Source organism: Aulonocara stuartgranti (genome assembly GCF_965226115.1).
Source record: "Aulonocara stuartgranti genome assembly, chromosome: 9".
Taxonomy (NCBI): Eukaryota; Metazoa; Chordata; class Actinopteri; order Cichliformes; family Cichlidae; genus Aulonocara; species Aulonocara stuartgranti.
Genome location: NC_138960.1, coordinates 34,579,712 through 34,604,357, shown reverse-complemented (window position 1 = coordinate 34,604,357; position 24,646 = coordinate 34,579,712). Strand labels below are relative to the sequence as shown.

The window sequence follows — 24,646 nt, the reverse complement described above, 5'->3', positions numbered from 1 at the left end:
ACCTCTGGTGCCGGTGCCTGCCTATCAATTTTAAATGCATGTAGACATTGAGGGTTCTCGGGAGGGGGACCTGCTGCTCTCTGGCAGGAAGCACCATGCCCTGCCGTGTTTTAAATGCACTTAAAGTTAATGTGTTAATGCTGACGGCACTATTAATAATCGTAATTGATCATACCTCGGTATGATCAATTACATCTCCAACAGTTGATTCTGTTCATCTGGACGTAGTGTTTTCAGTGGGAGAAATGTTTCATCATCATCCAAGTGACTTCTTCAGTCTCAGCTGACTGCAGGTTTCCCCAGTAAACAGTACATTTACATAATGACTGAAACCAGCCCATTGAAGGAACAAATGGGCTGGGAGGTCAGTTCCTTAATCATGATTATGCAAATTCTCATGACCATTGATCCACTGATCAAAGCCCAATGATCAATGGCCATGAGTACCATTCACAGAGAGTTGATCAATCAACGTTTCTCCCACTAAAAACGCTACGTCCAGATGAACAGAATCAACTTTTCGAGATCTTCATAAGACGCTTCTCTTTCTCGCTGTCTGTCAGTCACGTGATCACAGTAACGAATCACAGCAGAGCAGCAAAGAGTAGTGATGGGCAGATGAAGCCCCATGAAGCACTGAAGCTTTTCATCCAATTGGTTCACCCCAACGCGAAGCTTCATGAAGCTTCATTTGCTCTAGCAGGACACCTACTGGACGTAAAAATAATAGCTGGCATGAATTTGAAGAGTGTGGCATTTTGCACACAGCCTGTAAATGTCAACAACAAAAGGAGTGTGTAAAACATGTATATTGTAGTGATGGCAGTGTACTGTGTATATTTATAGTGGCAGTATGGAAAATGATTATTTGGAAATGCTTGAAATGGAAATGATCATTTACTGTGAGGTGAGGTGTGGTTGGGGTGTGGACAGTAGTTGTGCTTTTGTAACGTTGAGGTATGGACAGCTACACACTGAGGCTTTGAGCCTCAGTCCTGCCTGTTCACATTTTATTCAGTAAAAACTAAATTTTCACTGCTTTTATGACCTTTTTAGTGGGGAGAACATAGCTGGGATTTAATGATTTAACAAATCTTTTAAATCCTTTGTCCTCCACAATGCTAAATAGCTGTGAGTCCTCAATCACCATGCTGACCAGGTCTTCATCTATTTGAGATTGTTCTCCTGAGGAAAGACAATAAAGATAAAGCACAAATATAAATATCACACACGTAACTTATAACAGTTGTATAATATTGTTATATCATTTAGTAACATTACAGCATGCTATATTATCATTGCATTTGATGGCTCACCTGGTCTTGCTCCACAATCGGTGTTCCCCTTATTCTCATGCAAAGCTCTGTAGTGCCTAAGCATGGATGAGGTGTAGTTGTTATATCCCAGCTCCCTGGCACATAGCAAACACTTCACCTTGTACAAAAGTACAGACAGCTCAACATAAATTGTATTGCACCATCAGTATTATGAAAATACATCTTCTGTGGAAATTTACATACCTTGTTGGGAGGAATAAGATCAAAATGTTCCCACACAGGGGAGGACATCCTCCTCTTCTTGGCTGGCTCCATTCTCTCCTGACTTTCTCTCCTCACTCTCATAAACCTCCAAACTGTCTCCAAACTCTCACTAACCGCAACTCTCCATCAAACACCCACATTTTGAATGAAGTCTGAGGGGTTTATATCGCTGTCATATCTCGCGGCAAAGTTCGAACCACTTCATGAACCAGTCACGTGGTACAGCCGGGCAGCGAGGCTTCGGACGTCATCATTTTCAGCTCCTCCCATAAATGAAGCAAGCCTCGATACGCGCTTCGCGGAAACGCCCCCTCCATTACTCGACACACGCTCCGAAGCCTCGATACAGAACGTCCCATCACTAGTAAAGAGTGTGCGTGTGTGCAGGAGAGGAGCCGAGCAGAGAGAGGTGTTTTTACGTGAAACGGGAGTAAAGTAGTGAACTTAGAGGAGAGAAACGAACTAAAGTATCGATCATAAACCACTACCAACGTCCTGATATCTGCATCGATCTGCCCACCCTTGTCTCCTGGATCGTAGCTGAGATCAGCGTGAACCACGTGGGTCTCTGCTCCCTGATCTGTTTCCTGTGTTTGGAAAGAGTTGCAGCTTCATCGCGGAGTTTCTCTCGGTTTGTGGGCTCATCTAAAGGTAAGCACCGAGCTAACTTTACTGTGAGTTCAGTTCATGTTGAGTTTAGCTCCTGAATGAGGTCTTCTGCTGCTCTCCTCGGTGTCTGTTCACAGTTTATTGTGAACACGTTGAGAGAAGAGTGAGAGAGTGTTTGGAGAAAAACACCAACTAATCATTAGCTCAGCATGCTGGGAGAAGTTGGAGCAGAAAAGTCTTTTCATTGTCCCTGCAGCTGTTTTTCTGCCTGCACCAAACCTCTACAGCCTCATTTCTATTTAAGTGATAACAGGAAGTCAGAGCGATCTGCTGCAGTATCAGGGTCACAATAACTTTATTTTCCAGGTGAACATGTGGCCCTGGACCCGTTTTCTAAAGAGATAAGCAGCAAATCCCTCTGGTGTTCTCTCTCTTTTGTTCCTGTGAGATAGTGTCTCTAACCTTGATGCCAGCTCTCTCTCTCTTATTCTTTGCTGACTTTTCAGAGTTGAAGGTTTTTTTGGCTCATCGGCAGCTTTTCTCAGACAATAAGCCTGTGCTGTTAGGTCAGCCTCAGGAGTAAATCAACAGACTGTTGGAAAAGTCACTTAACAACGTTAGATTTGACATGAAGTGGTTTGTACTCCGGATAGAAATATTTATGTATCTCTAAATCATGTGCAGTGTAGAAACATCTTTTAGACCACCCTACTGGCAGATCTGTGTACTCTCAGAGTGAGACCAAAGCTCACATGAACTTGCTTCCTGTTTAGAAAGCAGCTGTTAATGAGGCTGAACACCTGCATAAACACAGCTAATTTTTCTTCTTCATTCATTTTCATGTATCATCATGTATATCATTCATGTATTTTGTTTTATTGTTTTCTCATACATCTCAAGTTCCTCTTTCCTTCCTTTCCATTGTGCCGCTGCAACAAGTGAATTTTTCCTTTGTGGGATTACAATAAAGTTTAATGTCCAGCTGCTGTGGATGAGCACATGAGAGGAACTGAACTCCTACAAAGTCTCATTGTAGTGAGTGTGGCTGCTGTAAAGTGATGAACAGGAAGATGTTACCAAAATCTAACGAAACAGAGATGAAAGCAAACAATGTTAATTGATGAATGGATGCCTTTGTTTGTTGGTTGCAGTTTCCTGCAACTGAGATGACAAACCTTGCCGACCGTTCATACAATACACAAACTTCATATTGGGGAGACAGGTCAGGCTAGGTAGCAAAAATAATGAAATGTGTAACACAGAAGGGCAGATCAGGAGAAAAAAAGAATTTCTGCCCCTACTTCCCCAAAAGGACTCAGCATGAGGAGAAGACAGAAACTCCAGCACTTAAAAGCACAGATATCATCACACCATAACACTATGAAACACAACACAAGCAGCATGGGGGGTATGCCAATGTACACAGCTGCATCTGGGATGCTGCAATCTTGCGACCGCACGTCCTGATGAGCCGCTGTCCACATCTGATGGGAGGAGGTGTTGGATTCGAGGAAGGGAGGGTGATGGTGAGGGCTTATCAGTATCATTGTAAATGTGTGCGAGCGTGTCGCACACAGTCTTGAGTTCAGCCTGAGAAAGTGTCCTTTCACCTGTTAGGTGACGATCAACAGTCCCCAGCCTACGCGGGTGGCCTTGAGGGATCGGGCAGGAGAGTCAGTTCGTTCCCGTTATCGTATCTCGTGGAAGAATTGTTGTTCTCGTTGGCGTCAACCTTCAAGCATTGTCAGCCTCGGCCTTCAAGCATTCAGCTGGCGCTGTCGGGAGTGGTGGGGTGGCCACATGACAAATGATGGATATGTTGTTTTAGAACAAACAGGTTGCATCAATTTTACAGTTGTTCTTAGCGTCCATCACTGGTCTTCAGGTGTATCTGCCGTTTAAGATTCATCAGCTCCTCCAAGCTCTTTCCCATCTTGGGTTCAGTAAGAACAGACTGATCACTCACAGCTCTTCCCACATTTCCGGTCAAAGCGGCAAGCCTTGTGGGGTTTTGAACAGCAGTCACCGCTTTCTTCCATTTCAGATAAACCAGGGCCAAGCCAGCTCCAATCAGCAAGAGCCCTGTTATCATGGTTCTGAACGGGTAGATGTCTTCAATGTCCTCAATAGACAGTCCTGCTAGGCACACAACGTGCCACTTTTGCCAACCGTCCATCATGTATGCGGCAGGGAACGTCCCTCCAGGACACTCGGGCTCTCCCGAACCCAGGCTTCTCATCGAGAATACATTGTCAATTGCATTAAGGGACCAGTTGATCAAATCCACAGTTCTTCTTCTTTAGGTTTTAGAGAACAAGAGCAAGAATGAGAGGCTCTCAGGGTTAGAGTCAGACGAGACCGGACAAGGATATAGAAGCAGCAGCAGGGAAGATAAGGAGAGGGTGAAAGATGCATCCGCCTCCTTTGAGAGCAGAATATTTAAAAGCATAGAGTATAATAAGACAAATATATTGTGGTGGTTAGTTAATGTGCAGCTCTTGATTTGGGAGAAGAGGAATGTTTTTAATCATGTTGTGGATTGAATGTTGGGTTTGATTTTACTTTGTTTACAGAAGATTTTCAGCTGAATGAAGAAGTTCCGTTCAATTTGATTTTATTTATGTAGCACCAAATCACAACAACAGTTGCCTCAAGGTGTTTTATATTATGAGATAAAGACCCTACACCGGATGACCCCTATGAGCAAGTGCATTGGTGACAGTGGAAAGGAAAAACTCCCTTTTAACAAGAAGAAATCTCCAGCAAACCAAGCTCAGAGAGGGGCAGCCTTCTGCAGAGACCTGTTGGTGTGAGGAACTGAGAAAGACATGACAAAGACATGCTGTGACAGAGAACCAGAGATTATTAATAACTAGGAGAATGATGGCGGTGCTTCATGGCCCAGCAGTACTTCTCTTAGCTCAAGGCTTGAAGTCTTATCTTGGTCTGTCTCTCTTCCATTGTTGATTCCCTGTTCTTGGAATTTTTGTTGCAACACACTACTTTCTGCAGTAAAATACTGTTCAGCTGGTGCTCGTGGGGGTATGGTACCACAGTGTGTTCCAACACTGCTTTTATGCAGACACAGGGGGCTGGAAATGATCCAGAAAAGTTGAAACACTTGTAGGAATTACTGACCAGTAGTGTATATTTTTACTTTTTTTTAATATGCAATTATTTAATACAATTATACTAACACTACTAAAGTCCTGAAACAAATGTGGTGTAATGCACCCCACGCCCCCCTTTAGATTCACCCCTGATGTTCAAAGGCATCACGGTCATATAATGTAGGGCTGCTGTTGTCAGCCTTCAGCAAGCCTCCTGATTTAAACACTATCAAACCAAGTTAACAATTCATCTGCAAACTTTATTTCAAAAGTGGGGACTGCATGGGTTTAATGTAAAATTTTATTATCATGTGCTAGTAGATCTGTTTCATTGCATGTCTGTATTTAGTCACAAATATGAGTAAAACAGTCACGAAACTGTAGAAGAATTTTTTCATTGTATGCTAACATACACCCTTCCTTGTCCTATGCATATGTTATGCCCTTATGTTAACCCCGCGGACCCCTGCATGTAGCAGAAGTGAAGGCATGTAGGAGACTGCCAGTGAATGAAGTATCCTGCTTGTACAGCGCTCCAGCAGTGTGACTTGTTTAATTTAATGCACTAAATTTCCGCAACGAAGCGCTTACATGTCGACAACTGAGAGCCACAGTGTTAAAGTAGTCATGGAAGCAATTTTTTTTTATGAACAAGTTACTTGATGAATCGCTGCAGCTCTAGTGGAATCCTAATAAAGATCTGTTTTGTGTCCCAGCTGATCACCGCTGAGCAGCAGAGGAACATTTTCAGCCACTTGGACTCAGCTCAGTCACGATGGATTCAACACAAAAGGTGAGGAAGAAACTGTGTGGACTTTATCAGCTGCTGCTGTGTGATTAGCATTATAACTGGCACCAGATTTAGCCTTGTTCCTACATGCATTACTGAAATTCAAGCAACAAGACTTGTAAAGATGAAACACATGTTCTGTTAATCAGTTTTATATTAAAGCCACAATTCTTAATATAAGAAATTTTCCAATACACAATTTTCTTCTGTAATGTTATTTTCATTGTGGTTCTCACATCTCACATTCCTGTGCATTACTTTACAAGACATTACACTCAGACTTGCAAGAGTTTAAAACAAAGCAATTACTGGAGAGCCCGTCACTATTCCCTCAACTAGGCTAGAAGCTCATTTATCTGATGAGCCTTTAAAGACGTGCACAGCTGGATGTCATCGGCATAAAATTGAGAAAGGCAAGAAAAAGAAGTGTCAGTACAAGTGGGACACATGGGTCAAAGGAAAGACAGTGTACAGGAAATAGTGGGGCAAAGAAAGGCAACTGGAAGAAATTAAGTAGTCAAATTATCTAGGATTCGATTAGGCAATACAGGGTTAAAATCAGCCATGTAACTTATAGGAAAGCATATGCCGTATAAGTTTTTAAATAAACTGCATGTTGTTGTATTTAGTTCATTATGTGTAAAGTGCGTCTTGCGTTACCCTGGCTTTGACGTTTATGTATAAAGACAGCTTGATCATTATGTATCAGGTTAGTAGTATTTTTTCCATTCGTTTTGTCACAATGGATGTATAGATACAGTAAGCTACATAAAGTACAGAAATTGGCCTTAGGACCCACATTCTTTCTTATCCTTGGCCTTCTTCGGTATGAGAGATATAATTGCTTCTTTCCAGGTAGGTGGGATTTGTGTCTTTTCAAGTGCCCAATTGAATCAGAATCAGAATACTTTATTAATCCCGAAGGAAATTAGGGTTACAGCAGGCAGCACGCTAATGGCGCATGCGCACTTACAAAGGAACCTTCTGACCAACTTCACACAAACATCACATTGGGGAGACACGTCAGAAAGGTAGGCTGATAGGAAAAAAACAACGAAAATACATAACATGAGGTGAGAGGAGGAGAAAAAAAACTCCACTCAGACTGAGCTCCTAGTGGGAGAACAGTTTGATAACAGAAAAAACACCTCAGCACAAAAGCACAAGACTATCAATACACCATAGAAACACAAGACAAGCAACAGGGGCGGGTAAAGGGTGAGAGAGAGCCGGTGTAGACAGCGCATCCGGTCTCCGCATGAAGTAATGGAGCTTTTTACTTTAGTGCGAACAGCTCATATGAATTTCAAAGCAGTTCTACAGTCCAACACTGGTCTCTCAATCTCCCGTTGGAGAGCCGCGAGCTTCGCCATACTTGCGTTCTGTGATGTTGTCATTTCTTGTGCTCAAGGAGCCGATTCTGAGAACCCACGGCAGTGTGCCTCCCCGAGATGTCATCCAATTTGCGCCCAGAGATGTTATTCCGGGCTAGCCCTTCCGAGATGTATCCAGTCTGCAGTCAGAGATCTTATTCAAGTATTCACAGCAGCCGTAGCCTCTCCAAGATCTTATCCGTGCTGCACTCAATCAGCCCATTTTGAGAAACTCACGCCTCTCCCATCGTTCCAATCCCAGCGGGCAGCCTTGTGGGGGTTTGAACAGCCGGTTCCGCTTTCTTAATTCTTCGATAAGTCAGGGCCAAGCCAGCTCCGATCAGCCAGAACCCTGTTACCATGGTTCCAAATAGGTAGATATCTTCAGCACTCAGGCTCACCCAAGCCCAGACTTCTCGTTGAGAAAGGGGTGTCAATTGCATTCAGAGACCAGTTGATCAAATCCATAATTCCTCTTTTAGGTTTAGAAACAGACTGTGAGAGAGTGTTCCAGGAAAAGTAAAAACACAAGACAAGACAAGGACATAAGAAGCAAAGCAGGGAAGATAAGGGCAGGAGAGGAGGAAAGTGCGACCGCCTTCGCTGAGAGCCAAACTTCTTTTGGCTCTCAGCGAAGGCGAAGATTGCATGTTTTTTCTCAGTATAGGAATAAGATCCTCTTTGAATGCTTCATACAGGGAGTGCAGAATTATTAGGCAAATGAGTATTTTGTCCACATCATCCTCTTCATGCATGTTGTCTTACTACAAGCTGTATAGGCTTGAAAGCCTACTACCAATTAAGCATATTAGGTGATGTGCATCTCTGTAATGAGAAGGGGTGTGGTCTAATGACATCAACACCCTATATCAGGTGTGCATAATTATTAGGCAATGTCCTTTCCTTTGGCAAAATGGGTCAAAAGAAGGACTCGACAGGCTCAGAAAAGTCAAAAATAGTGAGATATCTTGCAGAGGGATGCAGCAGTCTCAAAATTGCAAAGCTTCTGAAGCGTGATCATCGAACAATCAAGCGTTTCATTCAAAATAGTCAACAGGGTCGCAAGAAGCGTGTGGAAAAACCAAGGAGCAAAATAACTGCCCATGAACTGAGAAAAGTCAAGCGTGCAGCTGCCAAGATGCCACTTGCCACCAGTTTGGCCATATTTCAGAGCTGCAACATCACTGGAGTGCCCAAAAGCACAAGGTGTGCAATACTCAGAGACATGGCCAAGGTAAGAAAGGCTGAAAGACGACCACCACTGAACAAGACACACAAGCTGAAACGTCAAGACTGGGCCAAGAAATATCTCAAGACTGGTTTTTCTAAGGTTTTATGGACTGATGAAATGAGAGTGAGTCTTGATGGGCCAGATGGATGGGCCCGTGGCTGGATTGGTAAAGGGCAGAGAGCTCCAGTCCGACTCAGACGCCAGCAAGGTGGAGGTGGAGTACTGGTTTGGGCTGGTATCATCAAAGATGAGCTTGTGGGGCCTTTTCGGGTTGAGGATGGAGTCAAGCTCAACTCCCAGTCCTACTGCCAGTTTCTGGAAGACACCTTCTTCAAGCAGTGGTACAGGAAGAAGTCTGCATCCTTCAAGAAAAACATGATTTTCATGCAGGACAATGCTCCATCACACGTGTCCAAGTACTCCACAGCGTGGCTGCAAGAAAGGGTATAAAAGAAGAAGAACTAATGACATGGCCTCCTTGTTCACCTGATCTGAACCCCATTGAGAACCTGTGGTCCATCATCAAATGTGAGATTTACAAGGAGGGAAAACAGTACACCTCTCTGAACAGTGTCTGGGAGGCTGTGGTTGCTGCTGCACGCAATGTTGATGGTGAACAGATCAAAACACTGACAGAATCCATGGATGGCAGGCTTTTGAGTGTCCTTGCAAAGAAAGGTGGCTATATTGGTCGCTGATTTGTTTTTGTTTTGTTTTTGAATGTCAGAAATGTATATTTGTGAATGTGGAGATGTTGTATTGGTTTCACTGGTAAAAATAAATAATTGAAATGGGTATATATTTGTTTTTTGTTAAGTTGCCTAATAATTATGCACAGTAATAGTCACCTGCACACACAGATATCCCCCTAAAATAGCTAAAACTAAAAACTAACTAAAAACTACTTCCACAAACATTCAGCTTTGATATTAATGAGTTTTTTGGGTTCATTGAGAACATGGTTGTTGTTCAATAATAAAATTATTCCTCAAAAATACAATTTGCCTAATAATTCTGCACTCCCTGTAGAATTCAGATGTGAACTCATGACTTCCTGGCGATTTATTAGCTTTCAGGTTTCTCATGGCATTTTCTAACTCCTTTACCATTATTTCAGAGGCTAGTTGTTTATTCTGGTCTTCATTCATGACAGGTAAATTGAGAGTTTCAAGAACATTTTACACTATCGTTTGTTTAGTGGTGTTGCAAAATAAACTGTTTACGGCAATATTTTTTCATCATTGTTCCCCCTGTCCAAATCACGGACAAACAGGATCCCACAGTTGTTTATGTTTTGAACCCATTTTGCACAGAGAGGCATTTTTGAAAAATGTATTGATAACTATGTTGAAAACAACTACATGTAAGATAATGACACAGTGACGCTTCTGCCTTTCTACACGGAGGGACAGTAACTGCGTGTTTATGTGTGAGTGTGTAAAACCTGAAGATAGTCAGATTAACAGTATTTTGTCTCTATCTGCCATTGTAGAAAGTCATGAATGAAGTTTGAAAACAAAATATGTGTGTGTGGTTGGAGGATGTGGGTTTTTTTTTTGTTTGTTTGTTTGTTTGTTTGTTTTTTGTGAAGATTTGTGTTGTCAAACAAAGGGGGGCCTAGCAAAAAAAAAGTTTGGGAACCATTGCTTTAGACGGACAAATCATTAACTCTATTATCTTCATGTAAGAAGACAAAGGTACTGCCATGTGGAATATATATATGTTAGATAAAAGTGAAATCAGATCCATGGACACCCTTTTGATCCTCTACCTAATCGTAAAAGGTCATGGGTCACAACCAGCCAAGGTTTTGGTGAAGGTGTGATTACATAGAGTATCAATACAGCGTCCATGGGAACACTCCCATAGGGCTTAAAATCTGGGACTCTCCACCAGTTACTCTTAGAACTGAAGAAGCTTCTCGGATGAGAGGTGAAACGTCTTCAAGGAAACTTAAAGAAGTCCAGACGCTTTTCTTTGCAAGCTCCTTTGACTACGATGACCTGGATGATTGAGAGCCTTCACAGACATATTGTCCTCTTTCTTTTGATCTAGTCACTGTTTCTGTATTTAAATATTTTAGGGAATCATCTAAAATTCTAGTGGCAGTTGGCATCTTCAAAAGTGTTAATGGAGGGAGGTTCAGTTTGTTTGAGGACTGCATTTCACTCACTGCCTCTGTATCTCCGTCACTGCAGGACCAACATGGAGAGAGAAGTCAGTGCTCTCAAGAGGCCGACAAACTTCACAGAAATAAGGCGGAGGAAACATACAGCTGTGACGAGTGTGGGAAGGAGTTTATTGGGCAGTCTAACCTGAAATGTCATCAACTCATCCACACTGAAGAGAGACAATTTAGCTGTGACTTGTGTGGAAAATCTTTTACTAAGCCTGAACACTTAAAAACACACCAACTCATACACTGCAAAGTTAAAGCGCTCAGCTGCGATCAGTGCGGCAGAGTTTTCACTCAGTGTAGCAGCTCAACGATGTATCAAGTTACCCACCCTGGAATTAAGGTGGAGGACTGTGACATGTGTGGAAAAACTTTCAGCCAGTTAGGATACCAAAATATACAACTACCCACTCACACTCTACATGGTGATTACTACTGTGATCAATGCGGCAAAAAGTGCGCAACAGACACAGAATTGCACCACCACCTGTTTACACACACTATGGAGAGACCTTATAAATGTGACCTGTGTAATAAGGCTTTTACAACTCTACGGTTCCTGAAAAAACACCAACAGATCCACACCAGAAAGAAACTCTACAAGTGCAGTTACTGTGAGGTATGTATTTTCCTCGTTTATTTATTTTGACCTTAATTGACAGGACAGAAAGAAAACAAGGAAATGACGAACAGGAAACTGTTTTGAAAAATTCTAGAAAATAAACTGTTTGCCTGTTAGGGATTATACTGCATATAACGGCAGTGCTGGGCAGTTCATCAATTCTAATGTGCTATTTATTAATTCTTGCAAAAATGTTGAAGGAATTCCCCGACTTACACTGTGTTTGTGTCTTTGTTTAGAAGCAGAGCGACACAGATGGATCCAGTTCTCAACCCTGTCATCGCTGTGGTGGTGGGAAAGCGTTTCGTTGTGACCTTTGTGGAAAAACTTTCAATCAGCAGCGGTGCCTAAAATTACATCAGCGTAGACACACTGGAGATAAAATGAACTACTGCAAAGAATGTGGGAAAGGCTTCCCCACACCGAGTGAATTAAAAATACATGAACTCTGTCACAGTGGGGTTAAAAAGCACCTCTGTGACCAGTGTGGGTCATCCTTCACCACTGCATGTGACCTTAGAAAGCATAAACGAGTCCACACAGGAGAGAAACCATACAAGTGCAGACACTGTGACAGAAGCTTCTCACAATCAAGTAATCGTAACCTTCATGAACGTACACACGTTAAAGAGAACTTCAGCTGTGACCAGTGTGACAAAAGCTTCATGAATCTCAGTTCATACTCCAAACACAAACGATCCCACGCTGTAAATAAACTGTTTCACTGTTACCAATGTGCAAAAACATTCACTTCATTATCTGCTCTGTGCAAACATCAGCGTGATCATGCAGGACTGTGATCACTGGATCACAATGGATCTGAAGAGACAGAAAGATCCTCTTCTGGTTTCAGGGTCAGACTTAAAAACCTTGAGATCAGGCTCCACAGAGTTCAGCTGGAGTCTCCTGTAAAGAGTGCAGCTGATGTCACACTTGGATCTGATGAGGTAGCTCTGATTTCTGGACCTGCAGTGAATAATCCTGGATGTTATTTAGGAAGTTGCAAGTATAGATGTGCACATCAAGTTTTTTTTCCCTTTGAGGGATTTTAATATTCTAAAATGTTATCCCTGTTACATTTTAATCTTTGTTCTCTTAGGATATAAAAGTTATAGGAATACATTTTATTTTATATTACCAAACTGGTATGTTTCTAAACTGCAGATGTGCATAGAAACATTATTTTTTTTACATTTCATTTTAACTTCTTGCTTTTTTCCCCAAATCTAACTTTTTTTCTGAGGCAACAACAACCGCTGTGACTTTGTGTCCAGAAAAAAGAAACTCAAGATAAACTGGTGCTGGGCTGTACTTCCATGTAATACCAGTTTGTACCAGAAGGTGGAGCAGTGAGTCAGTGTAACCATTATTTAATCAGTCAAAGAACACATTCTTATAGAGATTGAAAATGTGACGTCACTCAGGGGTAAAACCGCAAAGAATTCTGGGAACTCGTGGCAAGCGGTACTAGCGCACGCAGGCTTTCAATTAAAATCAGTCACACAGCGATAAAAAGAAACACAAAAATGTCAAGAAGCTGTTGTATTATTAACTGCAATAGCCGGTCGCATGACAGCCACGGGAAGCCGACGGGTAAAGAGATCGGTTGTTATCGGATTACGTCGTTGAAGAGAAATTGTTCGAGCCATGTTTCCGAGGTAACAAAGACGCGACTGGATTGCAGCCATTCAAAGATCAAATATAACGTCCCAGAACCCTCCAGCTCACAGGTTAGTCTGCTCCAAGCATTTCCACAAAGGTCAGTCTGCTGTTGTAGTTAATGCGTCATTTTTCATAACATAATTGGTGATATAGGTTACAAGCAAGTCTGGCGCTGAACAGAAATTGTCGCGCTATGCTCCTTTATTTATTGTGCATAAATAGTGAATTGTCCTGACACAATATTGTGTTTCGCTTCTGTTATTATGGTACATTGACAAAAACATATACTTTTATTCACAGGATAAAACAGTTGTTTTGTATCACTAATTGTCCAGTACGATTACAGCATACAGTATTATTGTCACTGCTACATTTCTGTGATGCTACCAGAAATTATTTCCACTAGTAATTAATTACCGTTGAGCTCAAAGGTCCTATTAATAAACGGTTAACGAATGTGTATTTATGAAGAAGATTTGTGAGACTGGTAAACTTATGATACGTACGATGGTCTTTACTTTCTACACGGTGCATTTCAAGGTCCTGCACCCATCCGTCGGTAAACTGTACCTGGGCTTGTTGCAGTGACCTGAAGTTACTAAACTTCATGAGTGTGTGCACTCACTCCAAGAACCGTATGATTATAAATATGAGCGTGGTGAAAGTTGGGCAGCACGCTAACGTATTTTGTCCCTCTGTGTGCTCGTAAGGATCTAACACTTTCACTGGTTTGATTTTTTTCCTCGTATCTTTTCTTTGACTTTTCATGAAGTCTGTCTTTGTACAGACCGGCATTGTTCTCCTTCGTTTTGTACATACCTTTTTGGGGGGCAAAGAAAAAGCAAGAATTTATTGGAACCGGAGAATGAACGTTTTGCGGTGCTGCAAATGCTTGCATTTGATGCGGTACTTGGATTGTTTTGCCACGAGTTACCGGCATGCAATGCGCGAAAGTCATGTGGTCTGTCAATCTCTATAGGGCTTTGGAGTTGACGTAATGCCGCAATGCATTGTGGGAGCACGGCGCCATTTGAGAAGGCCACGAATCAAAACAAACACACTGTGTTGGAAGGACGACTGCCAGAACCATGCTTAAAATCAGCTCAAAAGTCAAATGACTGTATCGAGAGCGATTGAGCCCAGCGCCAAGAGACTGTACTTGGAAACAATAGCATGCATCGGTTGTGGACCCGTATAAAATACGGCAGTGGAGTAGAAACCCTGGAGACCTTCCACCATTGTCCTACCCTAATACCTTGTCGTACCTTGTCTGTGGAGTCAGCGCATCATTTTTGGAATTATAAATCCCTGGAGGTGCACATCTAATTCACAGACGGTTGGGTACAAGATTTGGCCATTTTTAAGCCTCCACGTTGTGAGTAGGTTGACTATATGACCAAGATACAGCCAGAGGTCACACATAACATTGACTTCTCCTCAGCAGCTGCCCCAAAAATTGCTCTAGATGAGAACATAAACACACCGCCTGCACTGAAAGGCAAAAGGAGCCGTCCGCAAAAAAGGCAAATTCCACCTGCTAGTCTGGAGGAGTTGTCACCGATAAGCTACTCCACAAACAGAACATAATTCTGCTGGATCACACATTAGGATGTTTGAGCCTATAAAGAGCAATATGAACATACTGAAATGAAAATGTCGGGAGCACATCAACAAAAAATAATGGCAGAAAACTCAATATCAGCTCGTCTCACCGCTGCTATCAAAGCCTGACGTCTTCGTTTGGTAACATACATGAGATCCCTCACGTTGCTTCCAGCAGGGGAAACGATAAAAAGATTATTCCTTATTCCCTTCCCAATCGTGCAATATAACATTGCAACCGACAACACAGCAAGTGCGAGCCATAGCTGATGTTTCCATGTGCTGTTGCTCCTGTAGCCCTTTGTTTGGCCTACTAACATGGCGGCTCAACCCAAAATCGTGGCCACGCCCCCTCCCGTGACGTCAACTCCAAAGCCCTATTCACAGTTGCAGCAAAGAATTGTTAAAAGTAAAAAACAGCAGCACACATCAGGACCATTTTAAAAGATTACAGATTACTTCTTTTTTTTTGTTAAAGTTAATTCAAATTCTATTTAACTTCTACTTTTGGCTCCTCCTTTCATTTGAGTGTATTTACTGTATCCCTGAAGTCCAAACGTTGTTTTATGATCCACATGTTCAGGAGCTGTAAATTTCTGCTTGTTGATTTTAAGTTTGTATTGTCAAAGCATTAGTTAAATTTGATTAATTCTGTGTAAAGTTCTTGTTATTAAACAGTTCGGTGTGAAAATAAACAACTGGTCTCACAACAAATAGCTGGAGTCATGATTTTAGATTCAAACTAATTTAACTGTTTTCAGTGGCACAGGTGGAGGTTTATTCAGGGGAGGAGATTTGGCTGTTCTCTACTCCACTCCACTCCACAATGCTAAAAGGATGAGGTTTCCTTCAAACGTGCAATTAAAATGTGTTCAAACAAACTACTGTAATGAATGTGGGAGAGGCTTAGGTTGATTTAATAATCATTAAATGAGAAGTCTGGAGAGCAGAAAATCCTGGTGGGATGGGAGTCTCAGCTGTACTAATATTGCCACACTAACATGCTTAAACTACAGTAGCTGCTTTTGGCTGTTCCCTTGTTCCACAGATTTCTTTGGGTAGCTTTTATTTTTAATGCCGGATGCTCTCCCTGAAGCACATCCAAAGGCATTTGTCTCTTTCCTCAGTGGAAACAGTGATCTTCTGATGTGTGAACTATTATGGCATTGGAACCACCAGAAATACACTCACGGAAAAATGTATCACCATTCAAAGTGTGTTAGCCTGCTGACCTCCAAAAGTTGATTCTGTTCATCTGGATGTTTTCAGTGGGAGAAACGTTTCGTCATTCATCCAGGTGACTTCTTCAGTCTCAGCTGACTGCAGGTTTCCCCAAATCTTATAAACAGTACATTTGCATAATGACTGAAACCAATCATTATGCATAGTCATTATAAGATTTGGGAAAACCTGCAGTCAGCTGAGACTGAAGAAGTCACCTGGATGAATGACGAAACGTTTCTCCCACTGAAAACGCTGCGTCCAGATGAACAGAATCAACCTTTGGAGATTTACTTTCCTGGATGATTGGGAATGCATCAAGACGTTAGCCTGCTGACATTAATATGTGTCAAAGCACTACGTATGGAAGCAATTTTCACACGGTATTCCTTAGATTATCTCAGAGGTTACATTCTGGGACCCCTGTGATTGGTGAAAATCTACATAGTAGAAACCAGATCTTTATTTTATTATTATTATTTTTTATAGATAGTAAGCCATGAAAACCCTCCCCACTTTCTTACACACCCGATTATAACCCTGTTAAATTTTTTGGCAAGGGAAATTTTCTTTTTTCTGCAAAAATAATGGAAAAATTAATGCCTTTAGGCCACAGAAATCTACATTATTAAATTCCTTTAAATTACATTATTGTATTTGCTCATTTAGTTATGCAGTAGTTTATTTTGTCTTTTTATTTGTCCTTTCTGTTTTATTGAAACCACTTTATAGAAAGTTACATCGGTTACAATGAACTGTACATACAACCAGTAGCGGTTTTTGATACGGGCGACATGGGCGGTTGCCCGGGGCGGCATCACGGGCATCGGCAAACAAAAAAAGGGCACGATCGGTTTGCTGAGAGGAAGGGCGCCCTCCCTTTGTGAGGTGCGCCTGCTGCTTGCGGCACAGGGGGGAGAGGGCGGGGCGACGACGATTCTCTGGCTGGCTGGAGCGGCATCTAATAACCAACTTGCAAAATAAAAACAAACCAACAGACACAAAAACACCAGACATCATGATACAAACTTATAATTTGCACCGATGGGTTTTCAAAGTTCTATAAAGTGAGCGCGAGAGCCCTCGGTCATCTCTGCTACATACAGTCCAGTATATACGGGACGACGAGGTTTCAGTTACAGCAGTGCCGGAAAACAAACAATAAATATAAGAAGAGTAAGAAAGCAAATATACACTTTATTACCAGGGGTAAAGGGATCAAAAACAATTTGTAATTTACAGTTTGATTCTTAAAGTCTCACACACAACACATCGAAAGGGGAGGGGGCCCGGCTGCTTCCAAGTAGAGCACATTTCATTTATAATGTTGTAAATCCAAGCCCATTATGTATTCACGATTTGAATCCTGGGTTGTGCGAAATCCCAGAAATAAACCTTAGACAAAGGGAGTGTTCGCCCAGGGCACCAAACAGGCTAGGACGGCCACTGCATACAACACAGCAGTTTTAAGAATATTTAACAAGAGCAAGTTTCATTTCGCCCTGGTTTCACAGCCACACTTGGGCACATATTTACCAAAATGCAGCAAACCTTAACTTATCCAGCATCGTTACACGTTCACCCTCACGTGGAAGAAGTAATCTGATTGGCATTGTGGTATGTAGCATTTTGAGGAAGTAATCGGTAAATGATAAACTACTGATTACTTGCTTGACTTGAATTCTCAGTTAGCAATAGCTCTCGTTTCTTCAACGTCCCTGGCATCAAGTTGACAGAAGCCTTTTTTAAATGCAGGGATCTTAACGCAGCTCTTCGTCTGTCACTTCTTCACGGGGCCCTCCTTCAGACTCTGCAGCTCCATTACGAAAGCCTGTAAGATACAATATGTGCATACACATAAAGCGTGTTCACTTGTCCTGTACGTCTCAGCTTTTGCTCTTCTCTTCTCTCTGGTCTCTCGCTTCACTAAAGGGGAAAGAGGTTGTCATTAGTTCAAATGCCACCAGCTCTGTCCTCACCTGCCTTCCCGGCACCGCCCCCACCCGTCACTGCACCACTCCTCCCCTGCAGCTGAGTCAGGGACCACACCTCCGTCACAGCCTTCAAGCGCACATTCACATGACTCTCTGCTATTCAAAACACAGTTTGTTTGATGTAATATTCAACACTGAACTGTAAATTTAGTCTTTTTCAAGGAAGCAATTTTATTCTTTTATTTTCAAAAAAGCCATATTTTTATACATCTACTGCAACACACATGAGCTTTAAGACCTGGACAAGTTTGAAACCTTTTGTCCTCCACAGTGGAAAATGGCTGAAAGTTCCAACTCCTACTTTGATAAATTTTTCACTCAGCTTTGACGTCTCCAATATCACTGAGATGCAGTCAGATGCACATTTTATGTTTTCGCTTGTTTCTTCACTTTTCCCCGTCTCTCTGTGTTCTGGCCTGTAACATTACAGAACATCTGCCCCGCTTCCTTCAGTCACATGATGGTATGATCCCAGCCCTGCTGAGAATTCATGCCTCCAATAAAATAATTAATGTAACACTTCAGTGGGACGAATGTGTTATTTTTAATGTCTGCATTTAGTTTATAAATAATCAATCTGCTCAAGTAACAACAATGATGACGACCAACACTTTGAAATGAAACTTTACTCTCAGCACTAAATGAGCGACCTGGATGTTCTGTGCCTTTCAGAAAGGACTCTGTCAGTGACCTCTGACCTCTGTGCGGGGGTGTGTCTGAAGGATTTCCCTCCTCACTGACTTTCTTTTGCTGCTCTTCTTTGTGTCTTTATAAACTGGTGGTGTTGCCACAGCAGAAACTTTTCTTCACACACACAGCTGTGAAATATCTCCACATGCTGCTCCTCTTTCTCACTCTCTGCAGCCAAAATGTATTTTCTTCAGGGCAGCCGAGTCACGTGATCGCACCGGACGAATCAAAGCAGATCAGGAAGAAGGGGGCGGAGCAAAGTGTGTGCGCAGGAGAGGAGTCGAGCAGAGAGAGCTGCTTTTTCATGAAACGGGAGTAAAGTAGTGAACTTAGAGGAGAGAAACAAACTAAAGTATCGATCATAAACCACTACCAACGTCCTGATCGATATCTGCATCGATCTGCCCACCCTTGTCTCCTGGATCGTAGCTGAGATCAGCGTGAACCACGTGGGTCTCTGCTCCCTGATCTGTTTCCTGTGTTTGGAAAGAGTTGCAGCTTCATCGCGGAGTTTCTCTCGGTTTGTGGGCTCATCTAAAGGTAAGCACCGAGCTAACTTTACTGTGAGTTCAGTTCATGTTGAGTTTAGCTCCTGAATGAGGTCTTCTGCTGCTCTCCTCGGTGTCTGTTCACAGTTTATTGTGAACACGTTGAGAGAAGAGTGAGAGAGTGTTTGGAGAAAAACACCAACTAATCATTAGCTCAGCATGCTGGGAGAAGTTGGAGCAGAAAAGTCTTTTCATTGTCCCTGCAGCTGTTTTTCTGCCTGCACCAAACCTCTACAGCCTCATTTCTATTTGAAGTGATAACAGGAAATCAGAGCGATCTGCTGCAGTATCAGGGTCACTATAACTTTATTGTCCAGCTGCTGTGGATGAACACATGAGAGGCAGTGAGCGATAAAATAAAATAAGAAAAGTTATAAATTGACATGGGTGAGAGTTGTTTATACAGACATTGTGGAAGGCAGCATGCAGGAATGAGGGAGTAAGTAGGGCGAATATCAACAGCCTTTACAGACAGTTGCATCAGTCCACTGCTTCAGTGTCTTCACCAGAGATGGGCAGTTACAAGTAATGTGTTACTGTAATCCGATAACTTTTTTTCAAGTTATTTTAAATGTTAAACAAATTTCTTCCAGTCAGTGAATGTTGCATATAATTAAATTTTGCTCGATGCATAAAGTTAAAAGATTAAAATTAATAAAACAAATTTTAAAAAGAGACTTTTCCACTTGATGACATTATATATGATGGACTCGCTGTCGCTTTATCACCTATTCAGGGTGTAAATCATGTTTTTAAAAAGTAACTAAATAACTAATTACTGACAAAAAATAAGTAATCAGTAAAGTAACGGGATTACTTTTGGTGGGAAGTAATCATTAATTAGTTACTGATTACTTTTTTCAAGTAATTTGACCAACACTGGTTTTCACAAAAGAGAGTTTTAGTTTGTGCCTGCTTGCAGGGATCAAGTCTGACATTTAGTCTGAGTAGATTTGAACTTTCCTTCTTCATTGTTTCCATCTTGCTTTGACTGCAGCTGTAACAACACTGATTCCAGCAGGGTTTGTAAAAAGCATTTTGACAGACACACAAAGCTGGACAGCTTTTGTTCTGAGGGTTTGGAGAGAGCCTGTCTGTGTGTCTGCATTCACTTTGTTCCTCTAACAGAAAATCAATGTGCAGATGTTGATTCCTGCAGTGACTGTTGTTCCTCAGCCTGTAGAAACCATCCTGCAGCTGCTGGAACAAATGAATCTTCTAAATGTTGCTTTCTCTGGTTTGTGTTTGCTCTGCTTCTTTTTGTCAGAGATCAAATACATAAAAATATTCTTTTGTGTCCCAGCAGCTGATCAGCAGGAGGAGAATCTGACGGAGGAACATTTTCAGCCATTTGGACTCAGCTCAGCCACTACAGAGGAAACAATGAGCTCAACACAGATGGTGAGAAAAACATCTGTTACACTGTTATTGAAACTGTGCACAGCTGGTTGTTAACAGCAGCTTTATCTTTTCCATCCTGGGCTCCTCCACACATACAGAAGCTACATTCACAAATAAAAACCACAGGAGTTACAAGAAAGCACAAAGATCATATTTTATCAGGACACTGAAATAAAATATAATCAGCTGCACTTATAATTTTTTCAGATGGTATATTTTTTTCCCAATGAGCAAAACAATTTCCTCATTGTCATTTTGATTACAGACGCAGTTTCAGTTTGTTCCACGACTGCATTTCACTCACTGCCTCTGTTTGTATCTCTGTCACTGCAGGACCAACATGGAGCGAGACGTCAGCGCTCTCAGGAGGCCGACAAACCTCACAGAAGAAAGGGAGAGAAGAAATACAGCTGTGATGAGTGTGGGAAGAATTTTACTCTGAAGTCTGAGCTAAAACATCATCTGTTCATCCACACTGGGGAGAAACCATTCATCTGTGACTTGTGTGGAAAGTCTTTTAGACAGCCTGCAAACTTAAAAAAACACCAAGTCACCCACACTGGAGTTAAAGCGTACAGCTGTGATCAGTGTGGCAAAGCTTTTACTGTCAGAGGCAACTTACGGCGTCATCAAGTTACCCACTCTGAAACTAAGGCGTACAGCTGCGACATTTGTGGGAAAACTTTCACTCATCTAACATACCGAAATACTCACCTACGCATCCACACCAGGCAAGATGTTTACTGCTGCGATCAGTGTTTGAAACCGTTTGTGACATACTATGAATTACAGCAGCACATGCTTACCCACACTGAGGAGAGACCTTATAAATGTGACCTGTGTGAGAAGGCTTTTAAAGAGCCAAATTCCCTGAGAAGACACGAACAGATCCACAGCAGAAAGAAACTCTACAAGTGCAGTTACTGTGAGGTTTGTATTTATATTTCTATCTTGTCATTTTCAGCTGACTGTTCGGAACAACTCTGCTCATTCAGTTGTTAGTATGTTGGCAATTCTCCTGCATGTGAAGGCAGCGCTGCATGAGTTTCAGCTCTTATTTCATTGCTCAGCTTAGTTCTCCACACTCTGGACTCTCTGCTCGGTTCAGCTGGTTTTCCTGCTGCTCTGTAAAGTCAGCAACTCGCCCAGTCCTCCATGTGTGATGTCTTGTGAACCTTAATGTTCCATCCATGACCTGTTCAACCTGCAGTAATTACTCATTAACATCTAACTTCAGTCTGCTACCTGCTATGGTAAAGACAACAGATGGCAGATGCCACCAGTATACCCTCCTCACTGGTCGCTTTGCCCGCTTCAGCATCATCACAGTCAGTTTTATTTATGACACCATTAGGGTGCAGGAAGCTGCTACAGTTTTGTCCTGAGCAATAGGTATCACCACTCAGACAACACCACATGGAGGTATAGAAAGAGAAGTAGTCAAAAGTAGAAGCAGATTTCTTTCTTTTTTTTTTCTCCACAGAGTCTCAGGTTTGTGTTGCAACATCTCCTTTGGATGATGCTTTGGATAAAAATGTTGAAGCAATTCCCTGACTTACACTGTCGTCGTGTCTTTGTTTAGAAGCAGAGCGACACAGATGGATCCAGTTCTCAACCGTGTCGCCACTGTGGTGGTGGGAAAGCGTTGCGTTGTGACCTTTGTGGAAAAACTTTCAATAATGAAAAGAACCTAAAGCTACATCAACGTAGACACACTGGAGACAAAATGAACTACTGCAAAGAATGTGGGAGAGGCTTCCCCACACCAAGTGCATTAAAAGAACATGAAATCTATCACAGTGGGGTAAAAAAGCACGTGTGTGACCAGTGTGGGTCATCCTTCACCACTGCAGATCATCTTAAAGTGCATAAACGAGTCCACACAGGAGAGAAACCATACAAGTGCAGACACTGTGACAAAAGTTTCTCGTACTCAGGGAGTCGTAACAATCATGAACTTACACACATTGAAGGGAGCTACAGCTGTGACCAGTGTGACAAAAGCTTCAAGAATCTCAGTTCATACTCCAGACACAAACGATCCCACGCTGTAAATAAACTGTTTCACTGTTACCAATGTGCAAAAACATTCACTTCATTATCTGCTCTACGCAACCATCGACGTGATCATGCAGGACAGTGATCACTGGATCACAATGAATCTGCAGAGGCAGAAAGATCCTCTTCTGGTTTCAGGGTCAGACTTAAAAACCTTGAGATCAGGCTCCACAGAGTTCAGCTGGAGTCTCCTGTAAAGAGTGCAGCTGATGTCACACTTGGATCTGATGAGCTAGCTCTGCTTTCTGGACCTGCAGTGAATAATCCTGGATGTTACATATAGGAAGCTGCAAGTATAGATGTGTACATCAAGTTTTTTTTCCTTTGAGGGATTTTAATATTCTAAAATGTTATCCCTGTTACATTTTAATCTTTGTTCTCTTAGGATATAAAAGTTATAGGAATACATTTTATTTTATATTACCAAACTGACATGTTTCTAAACTGCAGATGTGCATAGAAACATTATTTTTTACATTTCATTTTAACTGCGTTTTTTTTTTGCTTTTTCCCCCCAAATCTACTGTTTCACTGTTACCAATGTGCAATTATGTTCATTATCTGCTCTGTGCAAACATCATCATGACAATGGCTGAAATCATTCCTATCATTGGATCATAATGAACCCTTCAACTGACGGGGAGCTTGTGCCATCCTTGCAGGAGTCCACTCTGCAGGTGGGGGAGAGGTGAGAATAAACTTAACCTGGGTGTCTACTGTCTTGTGCAGTCTTGGAGATGATTGAATGTTAGGGTGGGGGAGCTGGCCCCAGGGAGGGGCATCTTGCTCCTCCCTTCTTTTCCTCCCCATCCCCGGCTGCCTCCCTCTTCCCGCTCCCAACACACCCACACAAGTAGGGCTTTGGGGTGCGGGTGTGTCACCAGGGGACAGGGGAGGCATCCCCCCCACCCCCTGTCCCCTTCTGGCCACCTGTGCCTCAATTTTATCTCACAGCTTAGACATCCACATTACTCACACTCTCATAACACATACATATAGGGCCTTGAGGGTGGGCACGTTAACGGCGTCCAGTGGACGGTCTGTGTGTTCAACCCCACCTCTGGCGCCGGTGCCCACCTCTCAATTTTAAATCCATGTAGACATTGAGGGTTCTCGGGAGAGGCCGTGCTAACACCTGCTGCTCTCTGGCAGCAGCACCATGCTCTCCCGTTTTTTTAAATGCACCTTAGAACAACACGCAGCAACACTACACATGAGTGAGAGGAGGGACGTTTGGGGTCTTCACACACCCCTGTTCTCTGCTGGCCATCGGGGCGGGGGGCTGGGAGGAGGTGTTGGCCGTCTGATTGGGATCTGGGATGCGGGGCCTCCCTGCTGCTGTGGAGCCTGGGGCGGTCTGCTTGCCTCCACCCCGGGGGAAAGGGTAACATCTCCTGGGTCTGGGTACCGTTTCCCCCTCCAGGGGCAAGGGAACCTGGACCCGGGGTATAGAGTTTGTTTGGGGAGTGTGATTGTGTGTTCAGTGTCCATGTATGTCTATCCCTACTTTGGGTGAGTGCTGAGTATATGTGTGCATGAGGGTGGGAATGCATGTGTGTGCCTGTTTGTCTGTGTCTATATGTCAGGTCGGGTCTTAGACTCCACCTCTCTGGGAACTCCCAGGCCCTCCAAGGCCCATCTCCCCTCACCACACTCCCTGCCGGTGACTGATGCCTTCAGGTGATCCAGGAGATTTTTTTTCTCTTCTTTCTCTTTTTAAGTTTCCTTTCTCACTGCCCCTCTTCCCTTCTGTTTTTCTTTTCCTTCATCTTTCTTTCTCCCTTTCCTATCCCTCAGCCATGTCTGTAACAACTGAAAATAAAATAAATAATAACAACAAAGGTTGATCAAATGGACCAATACGGCAAGGCCATGATGATCCATTTGGCAAAGTAAATCCATCGGGTCTCCTTGTTGGTCTTCAGACAACAATTCTGACGGCTAAAGAACCAAATGGGACAGGCAAAAAAATAAATAATCTGAAGAGACAGACAGTTCTGTTGCATTTGAGAAGTTTG

General features: G+C 42.5%; 2 protein-coding genes across 8 annotated transcripts in view; both read left to right on the top strand.

Moving 5' to 3' along the window:
* LOC309714138 (uncharacterized protein) overlaps window positions 1–24,646 on the top strand; it is a 272,480-nt gene that overhangs the window by 10,864 nt on the left and 236,970 nt on the right. The window contains exons 1-4 of one of the 6 annotated variants that reach the window (XM_082546343.1): window positions 18,804–19,161; window positions 20,473–20,570; window positions 20,904–21,500; window positions 22,153–24,602. The exons of 2 other annotated variants lie outside the window; for them this stretch is intronic. In XM_082546343.1, the coding sequence (XP_082402469.1) occupies window positions 20,553–20,570; window positions 20,904–21,500; window positions 22,153–22,713 (1,176 nt within the window). In that variant the 5' untranslated portion in view covers window positions 18,804–19,161; window positions 20,473–20,552 and the 3' untranslated portion in view covers window positions 22,714–24,602. Of the gene's footprint in view, window positions 1–18,803; window positions 19,162–20,472; window positions 20,571–20,903; window positions 21,501–22,152; window positions 24,603–24,646 lie in introns of those variants that run through there. 3 more of the 6 variants (XM_082546352.1, XM_082546344.1, XM_082546351.1) reach the window with 3 other exon arrangements.
* LOC309714154 (uncharacterized protein) lies at window positions 1,587–15,532 on the top strand. Of its 2 annotated transcripts, none has more exons than XM_082546382.1 (4): window positions 1,587–2,192; window positions 5,977–6,053; window positions 10,853–11,449; window positions 11,695–15,532. In XM_082546382.1, exons 2-4 carry the CDS (start codon window positions 6,036–6,038, stop codon window positions 12,250–12,252), a joined length of 1,173 nt encoding a protein of 390 aa, XP_082402508.1. In that variant the 5' UTR covers window positions 1,587–2,192; window positions 5,977–6,035; the 3' UTR covers window positions 12,253–15,532. The 2 variants fall into 2 exon arrangements, with proteins under 2 accessions (XP_082402508.1, XP_082402507.1); XM_082546381.1 differs by having other exon boundaries at window positions 11,692–15,532.